At 42.4% G+C, this 12,439-nt stretch overlaps 1 protein-coding gene across 16 annotated transcripts in view; it reads right to left on the reverse strand.

Moving 5' to 3' along the window:
• ank2b (ankyrin 2b, neuronal) overlaps positions 1–12,439 on the reverse strand; it is a 354,512-nt gene that overhangs the window by 86,289 nt on the left and 255,784 nt on the right. For 11 of the 16 annotated variants that reach the window (XM_079257625.1, XM_079257630.1, XM_079257628.1 and 8 more), the window contains 5 exons: positions 2,330–6,826; positions 1,768–1,845; positions 1,514–1,645; positions 572–721; positions 243–477 (listed from right to left, as the gene is read on the reverse strand). In XM_079257625.1, the coding sequence (XP_079113751.1) occupies positions 243–477; positions 572–721; positions 1,514–1,645; positions 1,768–1,845; positions 2,330–6,826 (5,092 nt within the window). The remainder of the gene's footprint in view (positions 1–242; positions 478–571; positions 722–1,513; positions 1,646–1,767; positions 1,846–2,329; positions 6,827–12,439) is intronic. The other 5 variants (XM_079257624.1, XM_079257622.1, XM_079257621.1 and 2 more) reach the window with 2 other exon arrangements.

Below are 12,439 nucleotides of genomic sequence, written 5' to 3' on the forward strand. Positions count from 1 at the left end.
AGGCTACAATTCACACAGACTCACCAGAACTGGACAATAGAAGTGGACCTGATAAAAAGGCCGGTGAGTTTTTATACACCACCAGTCTATATAAACTGATGATAAGTTTAGCTATGAAACAGATAACAACATTCATAATCAAATCAGTGAAACAGAATTAAAGTTTGATCCTACTGCCTGTAAACAACAACCATCTGAAAGGAAACAACTCTTGGGAAACTTTGTCTCTGAGGATAACTTACTGTGTCGTTTCCAGTTCCTTTTGCAGTTTCTCTTTCTGGGCATTTCTGAGACGGCCTGTTGCCGTGGCAGCGGCTTCAGATATTCCTGATGTGTCATGAAGTGAAGACAAACTGGAGGACAGGTCTTCTGCTGATACCATGGGCACTTCTCGTCCTGACCCTGGACCTCTACTTGAAGCGTCCTTACGTCTGCCTGGCCTAGGACTGTCAATGTCGTCATGGAGGGCAGAAAAACCTGCCCAGGCACAGAGGGAACAGTGTTGGTAAAGCTGTCTGAATCGTTTCCACACTGATAAAACGTTTAAATCGTCAAACGCTGTCCTATGCACCTTCACTGTGGTCAAGGGCTATGGTCCGCTCAATCTCTGCATAGGTATGCGATGATGTCTCCTCTTGGGCAGATTTGTTCATCTTGGTTTCAATAAGGTGAACGATGTCCATTCGGTTAATCTTCGTCAGTCTCCTGATGAGGGTCTCGTCTGCAGAGACAGAAACAAAACCAAGAGGTTCTGTTAGAAACTTGGACATGGATGTGGGCTCATTTATGCTTCTATAGATGTGTCTGTTATCACTGCCCACCTACTCACAGCCTTTCTTTACTTTTCATGGATATTAGTGACCTGAGTGCCACCAGAAGTTCAGTTCACTTCTGATGTTGGAGGAAACTGTGATGAAGGATATTCTAAGAAATTATAAACCGAAACACGCCCTCTGAGATGGTGAGGTCTTTGGGTCGCACGAACCATAAAATGGAGCATGATCAGCTGATCAACAGAATCAGTGACTGAAGTAATGCAAGGCTGGATAGCATTACCAATAAAACCAATCTATTCATACAGGCAACCTGTTCAGAGCTAGAGATGTCCAACAACAAGCAGGAGGGCACCTGGAGGACTTGAATGTTAGAGACGGACTGGGATGGGGACCTGATTGCTCACAGTGCTAGTGTTAGCTTAGCTACCACATCCATCGCTATGATAATGCGGTGCATTTATCATGCTTGAGTGTTGGTGTCCTAGCTCTGCATGACTTTTGTTACTTCCTTCTGTTTCTGCAGGTCTCTTTACATGATTTCACTCTAATAGGGTTAGGGTTGATTTAACCCTAATCACAACCATCCAAGTAAACATTGGAAAATAGATGGAAGATATAAGAAGAAAACTGCTTGATCTCTGAGTGGAACCTAGCTGATAAGTTCTGCATAGACATATCCATCCCTTTTAACTGGGGAACACACTGCAGAAATAAAAATAGAGATGACTGTGAGTGACCTGTGGCATGCTGGCCCTCCCTCTCGGCCCAGGCGTACAGGAGGGAATGGCTCTGGTCTTGCAGTGAGTTGGGGTTTTCAGTCCGTATCCGGTTGATCTTCTCCTCACTGAAGTCCAGTTCTCCTGCTAACTCTGAGGGAACGAAAATACCGTAACAGTCAAGGCAATCTACAGATAAACATGAAATTCACGGTCTTTGTTTAAAGAGTTTAGATGTTAATGTAGTTTGTCAGGAACTGTTGACTGCGACTCACCTGTCCAACTGAAGCCCAGGTGGTCGGCTATTATGGCCAACCGTTGTTCTTTTCTTTCTGCCTCATCCTGTGGATCTACTGCAAATACCACCAGACAACCATGAGCGGTCGTAGCCGCAAGGTCGACCAAAGTACGTCACATGTAAAACTGTATGTGAGAAAAAAGCTAACTGGCTTTCTTTTGTCTGTTGTGTTGACCGTTTGGTGGATTACTTTATCATCTGAGGAAAACTTAAACACAGACAGAATAAATCTGTAAATGTCAGAATTAAATAATGATTTTAATGTTGAGATATATACTTTAATTCAGTGTTTGTCCAGACTATCAGGTGACTAATTCAACACGTGATTTTGTCACAAGTTCCACAAAGCCTTTAAGTCAATCTTGAGATTTTCATCACACATAAAAGGAAAGAAGACGTCATAACAGACATAAACACAGCTTGAGCAACACAGCAACATGGGATCTTCAACTAAAAGAGACAGAGAGGCAGCACCGTTACAGCTAGTGTACTAATGAGGCACAAGAGATAGAGAATAGCCCCTTAAACTGGGGGGATACCTTGACTTTGGACTTTATCGTCTGGGATTCGCTGCATCTGTGTCTCAACAGGGTCGTCCCACAGTGGTCTAATGGGAAAGACGGCTCCTGAGGGAGGGAACTGCAGCTCAGGGAAAGTTTCTCTTTCTATGATGGATGGATCGATCAGACTGCTTTCCTCATCTGAGAGAGTGGCTATAGCCTCTTGCTCTTTCTCTGCTTGTGCCAATCTCGCCACAAGTTTCGCAGCTTCATCGCTTATTTCTTCAAAGAATTCAATAGACTGTTTGGGCAGGTCACTTTGGTCTTTGGTGGGCGTTGTTGAATGGGACGACAGACCACTTTTGCCCCGGACAGGCAACCTGGACTGGAAACCTTTAGGTTTTGCTGAGTCAGCACCCAGGGGACGACCCTGTTCTTTTTTAGCAGAAGACCTGGAAGACTCCCCCTCACAGAAGCTCTTGGCTTTGGAAGACGGCGTCTTGTTTTTTACGTCCACAGAGGGACCTGCATCTGTCTCAGATTTTCTCCGTGCGTCCTTTTTTACGGAGACCCTAAGCTTTTTGTCTTGGGTTGATTCGGCTCGTTTGGTATTTGAATCGGGCTTTACGGTGCTGGCCTTGATGGGAATTCTAGATTTGGATTCAGGACTGATGGAGGGGTCTTTTTTAAAAGTGGTTGAGTGAGACGGTGAAGGAATCATGGATTTTCCCCGACCCTGAGTAGCGGACTTAGCCTGTGATTTGACTGGAGTCTTTATAACCCTCGTGGAAGCACTTTGTTTAGACTTGCTTGTTGTTTTGGAGGCTTCTATCACCGACTGGGCCTCCTCTGGAGAAGAATCAGAGGATTCTTGGCCCTGCTCTGAGTAAACCGATCTGGTGACAGTAGTTTCTGCAGTCTCTACATTTGTTATCATCTGTTCAGGGGAATTTGTATCTAAATCTAAAGCAACTTCATTTACATTTTTGTCTGTTTTAGTCTGTGGGAGGTCAGAGGATATCTGATCTTTCTTTGTAGATTTGGTTGAAGCTAAAACGCCCATTTTAGGGATTTTAGATTTGGAGGCACCTGGCTGATCCCCCTCTGGTGGGGAGTGCAACTGAGAAGCAGCTATTTCTTTTGCCGTCTCATCCTCCTCAGTTTTAACCTCTAGTGTAAGATTCAGACCAACTTCAGGGTCTGTTGCTGCTCCACCTTCTTCCCTGGCCTCTTCTAAGACAGCTTCCTCTAAGGGCTGTTCACCTATCTGGAAAAATGCAAAGCCGCCTCCCTCCTCCTCATAGCTTCTCTTAGTCATATCAATGGCACCACTTCTTGTCATCTCAAAGAGCTTCCCCTCTTGGAAGAGGAAGGGATTGGGTTCACTGGTGGGTGTGCTGTCCTCCGTTGGGGTTCTTCCAGGTGTAGTGTCTGGCGTTGCCTGCAGAGACTGACGGTCCACAACCAGATTCAGAATCTTCTGCTCCTCCTCTTTTACGCGAGCTGCAAACGTGGTGTCATCCTCTCTCATGGCGGACCATGAGTCAGTGTTTGCCCTTGCGGTGACACCTTTTGACTCGGTTCTGGGAAGATCCAGGTCTTGGTCATCTTCTTCTGTGTCCTCATAGAAGCAGACCTCTGTTTCCTTCTGACCTGTGGCAACAGTTTGTGGTGCTCCTGCATGCTCTCTCTGGTCTCCTTTGACCTCGTCTGTCACATTGCTCCCTGTTTTTGGCTTACCAGTCTGTACTTTGCTAACACCTAACCTTTGATCTGCTTTATTTTCCCGCGACTTCCTCAAGCTCTCCTCCTTTTGCTCATCAGTCCTATTGGCATTGTTTGATACCACTTTGGTGGTCATGTCTGAATCAGCTTTTGCAGATGGTGGGACTCTTTGATCCTGAGCAGTTTTTAGTATGGTTTTTGACCTGTGCTGGTCTGAGACAGAGTGAGGTCCCTCTGAAGAGACAGTGGCTGATGTTGTGTTGTTGACCTCTTTGTTGTTGGGTCCATCATGCAAACCTGCTGAAAAAGGAGAGGGAGGTTGTACTTTAATATCGGGATCAGTTAAAAGAGCTAACTCTTCTGTGGATATAGTTAGCCCACAATCACTTTGCGAAAGCTTCCTATCGGTGGGATCTAGAGTTTCATAGCTGTCATCCCCTATTTTGACATTTTCTGAAGGAACAAACTCTTTTCTAGACTTCTTTGTACTCTTCACGTCTTGTTCCATTTCATCAAATGTTTTTATTTTGGCTGCCATCTTAAACATCTCCTCCTCTGGAGTGATCTTTCTCCTAGCTTCATTGTTGTCTGTGGCATCCTCTTCTTCAGGGTCTTCGGGGATGACAGCTGGTTTGGATGGGATGGAGAGAAATGCATGGTCTGGGGGTTTGGGGTTTACCTCATAACTTACCTCTTCAGAACTCGGAGTTTCAGGGGAGAGGGGACTCTTACCGGAGCTTGTCATCTGAGATGTCTGCTCACAACTGTCATCATCAGCACTAGCCTCATGGTCTCGAAGCAGCCTACTACGCAAAGCATCTTGGGGGAATTCTGCAGCTTTGGAGGGCTCAGGGTGGCTAGAGGATTTACTGGATGTATCTATGACTGGTGGGAAGGATGAGTGGCTTTTGTTCTCTACAGGACTGCTCTCTAGAGAGTCATGAGGAGGCGATTCCTTGGTTGGGCTGGGTTCAATGGAGTCTGGGGACTTATGGGAGGAATTCTCTTCCATGAGAGGACTACCCTCTAAAGAGTCTCTGTGGCTTATTGTCAAAGAGTCATCAGCTAACGGACTCAGAGCATCTGATTCTTGTCTTAAAGGCAGATCTAAGCTGTCTCGACGCTGAGAGGGGAATCTAGAGGCTGGAGAACCAACTAAAGACAATGCAAACTGATGATCAGGGCTATCGTCATCACTAAGAAATGTTTCTACAGTCTCTGAAACTCTCTTTGTAAGCTTCTGAGGTTTAGATGGCTTTGACTCACTCCTCTTAACAGATATGGACTCACTTGTTGGATGGTCTTCAGCGAGGCTGCTGGAAGAGACTGGAAGGGTCAGTTCTGTAGATGGGTGGTCACCAGAGGTCCCGACACCAGAATCCCCAGACTTATTTGTGTCTTTAATGTCTTTTATAACTGTTGCAGCAGCTGAAGAGTTTTGCTGTCCAGCCAAACTTTCAGGGCTTGTTCCTGGAGTGGCCAGACCTTCGTGTTTGTAACTGTCCTCTGAGCTCAGGTGAGTGGTTCCCTCTCCAGAACTGGCACTTAGTGAGTCGGCCACACCCTCATGTTTAGAGCTATCAGAGCTATCATCAAGGCCACCATTTCCAAAGTCTGCAGTTTCAGTTAGCTCTGACTTGATTTCTTTCTGAGTGGGCTCTTTCTTGGAGGGTTTGGAGTCCAGTGAAACTTCATGGGAGACCCGGGATGTTACTGCTTTGGCCATGGTCTTTGACTGAATGGTTTCTGATTTTGTGGGCTTCTCTGATTTTGATACAGTGGCTGTTTTAACCTCAAATAAACCGGACTTTCTCTTTGAGGGGTCCTGCCCCGTTTGGAAGGCTTGCATAAGCTCTTTCACTGACATGGTCTCCTCAAGTTTTTCAGATTCAGCTTTAGGAGATTTAGGAAGGGCCTGCTTTGATTTAGGAGCTTCTTTGGCTTTTGGGGAGGATTTGCTCATGACAGGTAAATGTGAAGGCTTGCTTCCGGTGACCTTTTTGCTCTTTTGCTCTGCCTCTACTTTCTGCTGTAGGGCTTTAACTTTGTCCTTTATTGAACCTATGGGAGTCTCTTCAATAACTGGAGAAACAGGTGATGTAGGAGCAGGAGGTCCAGGTACACCTAGGTGAGCTCCCTCCTCTGTTGTTCCCTCCACCTGTCCCTGGTCTTTCCCCTTCCTCCTCACTGGCTTTTTAGCATCACCAGTGGTGGTTTTGTCATGGACTTTGGTCGGAGTGGTTGGCTTTGGACTTTTGCGCAGTACAACATCAGTGAATCTTTCTTGGACACCTGTTTCTTTTTTAGCCTTTGCTTTAGAGCTTACTGGTGCATCCAGGAGGTATTCTTTAAGGTCACCGCTGTCCTTTATGGCTTTAGGTCTTGGAGCTCCTCTTTTAGCTCTACTTTCACGTAAAACAGGCTCCTGAACATCTAAGGCGGCCATTTTTTTGGCCTCTTCTATCTCACTCTCTGAGAGGAGAACCCACTCCTCTGCCATTCTAGCTGCCTTTGCAGCCTCCTCTGCCACCCCACCCTGATATGTTCCACTCCTCAGTATCTCACTGACTTTCTCTAGGTCTTCTTTGACTTTCTCTAAGTCCTTTTCCATTATTTCTAATGGTTCTCCAGAAACGTCCTCAGTCCCTTTCTCCAGCCCACACCCTCCCAAGGAATGGGATTTCTCTGTGGAGTCTGCAGTCAGGATAGCAGTCATTTTAATCAAATCTTGTTTCATCTCTGACACGTCGGATAGAAGATCTGGTTCTCGAATCAGCTCAGATTTTGGGGCTGATGTCTCCGTCTCTTCATCTTCCATAAGGAAGAAGAACAAGTAAGGAGCAAAGAAAATCAAAAATTGAAATTAAAGGAGACAGACATTGGAGAAGGAGGTCAGGATAAGTTCGGAACACACTTCAGGGATCATAGGACAAACAAATTCACAGTGGATTCTACATCAGGGTACCAGAGGAATCAGGTTTATGCTTGCTCATGTTTGGTGAAGCAAAGGCTAAATAATACAGATGGGAAATATATGAGCAGGAAATAACTTGCTTATACACTCATACCCACTCTCACAAGACAGAACTAAACATTACAACCAAAAACTACACCAACCACAAGCGAAACCATGAAAGTTAACAAATGCAAAAGAAGCAGTAAAGGAAACAAAGAAATGTAATGATGTCTCAAGATTGCTCAGATGTAGGACAAATATCAGGATGACAAAAGGAAAAAAATGCTTGGAAACAACTACAGATGCTAGAAATCCAGTAATGAGCTACAAACACAATGATTTGACATGAGTATGTCGGGGATGCGAACATTCCCCTGCTTCTGGTCTAACGTTACATCAAATTATACCTGAAATGACAACTTGATTAACACAAAAAGAAGGAAGAAAAACAGAAGACGAAACAGTTTCACAAATCCAAACATCATTAACATGTAAGTACACACATACAAGCACACACATACACGCTTATGTAAGGCAAGTTATTTCCATGCAAAGCAAAGGGAAGCGCTGATGGAGAGGTGATGGAAAAGAGCGACCAGACAGCCTGATGAACCTGCTCCATCTGTAAAAACTGGTCCTGTTCTGAAATAGCTTCAGTTTCTGCTTGTATATGTTGCTGTATTTGGTCTTCATCCCAGCCATTTGAACAACTTACGAGTAATGTTTGGATGGAAGATAAAACCTGAATTCCCAAAACTTGTGACTCTTTGAAAAATATAGGTAAACAGAATGTAATCTCATAGTTTACATTTTTATGTTTTATATTCATGTCAGGAACAGCTGGAGGAGGATTTGACAACTAACTAGGTTAACTAGCAACAGGTAAGTACCAGACGCTCATTCTTGTCCCCCGCATACAGAGATACCTTCTAAAATCTTCTGATGACATTCTGTGCTTTAGATGGAAAATCTTCACACGTTTCATACCCAGTCATGTTACCTACCGATTCCCAGTTAAACCAGTCATATTACCTACCGATTCCCAGTTAAACCAGTCATGTTACCTACCGATTCCCAGTTAAACCAGTCATATTACCTACCGATTCCCAGTTAAACCAGTCATGTTACCTACCGATTCCCAGTTAAACCAGTCATGTTACCTACCGATTAAACCAGTCATATTACCTACCAATTCCCAGTTAAACCAGTCATGTTACCTACCGATTCCCAGTTAAACCAGTCATGTTACCTACCGATTCCCAGTTAAACCAGTCATGTTACCTACCGATTCCCAGTTAAACCAGTCATATTACCTACCGATTCCCAGTTAAACCAGTCATATTACCTACCGATTCCCAGTTAAACCAGTCATGTTACCTACCGATTAAACCAGTCATGTTACCTACCGATTCCCAGTTAAACCAGTCATATTACCTACCGATTCCCAGTTAAACCAGTCATGTTACCTACCGATTCCCAGTTAAACCAGTCATATTACCTACCGATTCCCAGTTAAACCAGTCATATTACCTACCGATTCCCAGTTAAACCATTCATATTACCTACCGATTCCCAGTTAAACCAGTCATATTACCTACCGATTCCCAGTTAAACCAGTCATATTACCTACCGATTCCCAGTTAAACCAGTCATATTACCTACCGATTCCCAGTTAAACCAGTCATATTACCTACCGATTCCCAGTTAAACCAGTCATGTTACCTACCGATTCCCAGTTAAACCAGTCATGTTACCTACCGATTCCCAGTTAAACCAGCCATGTTACCTACAGATTTAAAATCTGTAATCTGAGGGTTTTATGTCTGTAATTTGAGGGTTTTATGTCTGTAATCTCTGAGGGTTTTACGTCTGTAATCTGAGGGTTTTATATCTGTAATCGCTGAGGGTTTTATGTCTGTAATCTCTGAGGGTTTTATGTCTGTAATCTCTGAGGGTTTTATGTCTGTAATCTGGGGGTTTTATGTCTGTAATCTCTGAGGGTTTTATGTCTGTAATCTGAGTGTTTTATGTCTGTAATCTGAGTGTTTTATGTCTGTAATCTCCGAGTGTTTTATGTCTGGAATCTGAGGGTTTTATGTCTGTAATCTCTGAGGGTTTTATGTCTGTAATCTCTGAAGGTTTTATGTCTGTAATCTGAGGGTTGTATGTCTGTAATCTCTGAGGGTTTTATGTCTATAATCTCTGAGGGTTTTATGTCTGTAATCTGAGGGTTTTATGTCTGTAATCTGAGGGTTGTATGTCTGTAATCTCTGAGGGTTTTATGTCTGTAATCTGACGGTTGTATGTCTGTAATCTCTGAGGGTTTTATGTCTGTAATCTGAGGTTTTATGTCTGTAATCTGAGGGTTGTATGTCTGTAATATGAGGGTTTTATGTCTGTAATCTCTGAGGGTTTTATGTCTGTAATCGCTGAGGGTTTTATGTCTGTAATCTGAGGGTTTTATGTCTGTAATCTGAGGGTTGTATGTCTGTAATCTCTGAGGGGTTTATGTCTGTAATCTCTGAGTGTTTTATGTCTGTAATCCGAGGGTTTTATGTCTGTAATCTGAGGGTTTTATGTCTGTAATCTCTGAGGGTTTTATGTCTGGAATCTGAGGGTTTTATGTCTGGAATCTCTGAGGGTTTTATGTCAGTAATCTAAGGGTTTTATGTCTGTAATCTGAGGGTTTTATGTCCTTAATCTCTGAGGGTTTTATGTCTGTAATCTGAGGGTTTTATGTCTGTAATCTCTGAGGATTTTATGTCTGTAATCTGAGGGTTGTATGTCTGTATTATGAGGGTTTTATGTCTGTAATCTATGAGGGTTGTATGTCTGTAATCTGACGGTTGTATGTCTGTAATCTCTGAGGGTTTTATGTTTGTAATCTGAGGTTTTTATGTCTGTAATCTGAGGGTTGTATGTCTGTAATATGAGGGTTTTATGTCTTTAATCTCTGAGGGTTTTATGTCTGTAATCTCTGAGTGTTTTATGTCTGTAATCCGAGGGTTTTATGTCTGTAATCTGAGGGTTTTATGTCTGTAATCTGAGGGATGTATGTCTGTAATCTCAGGGTTTTATGTCTGTAATCTCTGAAGGTTTTATGTCTGTAATCTCTGAGGGTTTTATGTCTGTAATCTGAGGGTTTTATGTCTGTAATCTGAGGGTTTTATGTCTGTAATCTGAGGGATGTATGTCTGTAATCTCAGGGTTTTATGTCAGTAATCTGAGGGTTTTATGTCTGTAATCTCTGAAGGTTTTATGTCTGTAATCTCTGAGGGTTTTATGTCTGTAATCTGACGGTTGTATGTCTGTAATCTGAGGGTTTTATGTCTGTAATCTGAGGGTTTTATGTCTGTAATCTGAGGGTTTTATGTCTGTAATCTGAGGGGTTTTATGTCTGTAATCTCTGAGGGTTTTATGTCTGTAATATCTGAGTGTTTTATGTCTGTAATCCGAGGGTTTTATGTCTGTAATCTCAGAGTTTTATGTCTGTAATATCTGTGTCTTTTATGTCTGTAATCTGCGGGTTTTATGTCTGTAGTCTGAGGGTTTTATGTTTGTAATCTGAGGGTTGTATGTCTGTAATCTCTGAGGGTTTTATGTCTGTAATCTGAGGGTTTTATGTCTGTAATCTGAGGGTTTTATGTCTGTTATCTCTGAGGGTTTTATGTCTGTAATCTCTGAGGGTTTTATGTCTAATCTGAGGGTTTTATGTCTGTAATCTCTGAGGGTTTTATGTCTGTAATCTGAAGGTTTTATGTCTTTAATCTGAGGGTTTTATGTCTGTGATATCTGAGGGTTTTATGTCTGGAATCTGAGGGTTTTATGTCTGTAATCTCTGAGGGTTGTATGTCTGTGATCTGACAGTTGTATGTTTGTAATCTGAGGGTTTTATGTCTGTAATCGCTGAGGGTTTTATGTCTGTAATCGCTGAGGGTTTTATGTCTGTAATCGCTGAGGGTTTTATGTCTGTAATCTGAGGGATGTATGTCTGTAATCTGAGGGATGTATGTCTGTAATCTGAGGGATGTATGTCTGTAATCTCTGAGGGTTTTATGTCTGTAATCTCTGAAGGTTTTATGTCTGTAATCTCTGAAGGTTTTATGTCTGTAATCTCTGAAGGTTTTATGTCTGTAATCTGAGGGTTTTATGTCTGTAATCTATGAGGGTTTTATGTCTGTAATCTATGAGGGTTTTATGTCTGTAATCTATGAGGGTTTTATGTCTGTAATCTATGAGGGTTTTATGTCTGTCATCTCTGAGGGTTTTATGTCATTCATCTCTGAGGGTTGTATGTCTGTCATCTCTGAGGGTTTTATGTCTGTCATCTCTGAGGGTTTTATGTCTGTAATCTCTGAGGGTTTTATGTCTGTAATCTGAGGGTTTTATGTCTGTAATCTCTGAGGGTTTTATGTCTGTAATCTCTGAGGGTTTTATGTTTGTAATCTCTGAGGGTTTTATGTCTGTAATCGCTGAGGGTTTTATGTCTGTAATCGCTGAGGGTTTTATGTCTGTAATCTGAGGGTTTTATGTCTGTAATCTGAGGGATGTATGTCTGTAATCTATGAGGGTTTTTTTGTCTGTAATCTCTGAGGGTTTTATGTCTGTAATCTGAGGGTTTTATGTCTGTAATCTCTGAAGGTTTTATGTCTGTAATCTCTGAAGGTTTTATGTCTGTAATCTCTGAAGGTTTTATGTCTGTAATCTGAGGGTTTTATGTCTGTAATCTCTGAGGGTTTTATGTCTGTAATCTCTGAGGGTTTTATGTCTGTAATCTATGAGGTTTTTATGTCTGTCACCTCTGAGGGTTGTATGTCTGTCATTTTAGGGTTTTATGTCTGTCATCTGAGGGTTTTATGTCTGTAATCTCTGAGGGTTTTATGTCTGTAATCTCTGAGGGTTTTATGTCATTAATCTGAGGGTTTTATGTCTGTAATCTGAGGGTTTTATGGCTGTAATCTGAGGGGTGTATGTCTGTCATCTGAGGGTTTTATGTCTGTAATCTCTGAGGGTTGTATGTCTGTAATCTCTGAGGGTTTTATGTCTGTAATCTCTGAGGGTTTTATGTCATTAATCTGAGGGTTTTATGTCTGTAATCTGAGGGTTTTATGGCTGTAATCTGAGGGTTGTATGTCTGTAATCTGAGGGTTTTATGTCTGTAATCAGGGTTTTATGTCTGTAATCTGAGGGTTGTATGTCTGTAATCTGAGGGTTGTATGTCTGTAATCTGAGGGTTTTATGTCTGTAATCTGAGGGTTGTATGTCTGTAATCTCTGAGGCTTGTATGTCTGTAATCTGAGGGTTGTATGTCTGTAATCTCTGAGGGTTTTATGTCTGGAATCTGAGGGTTTTATGTCTGTAATCTTTGAGGGTTTTATGTCTGTAATCTGAGGGTTTTATGTCTGTAATCTGAGGGTTTTATGTCTGTAATCTCTGAGGGTTGTATGTCTAATCTCTGAGGGTTTTAT

Source organism: Telmatherina bonti, assembly GCF_933228915.1.
Source record: "Telmatherina bonti genome assembly, chromosome: 18".
Taxonomy (NCBI): Eukaryota; Metazoa; Chordata; class Actinopteri; order Atheriniformes; family Telmatherinidae; genus Telmatherina; species Telmatherina bonti.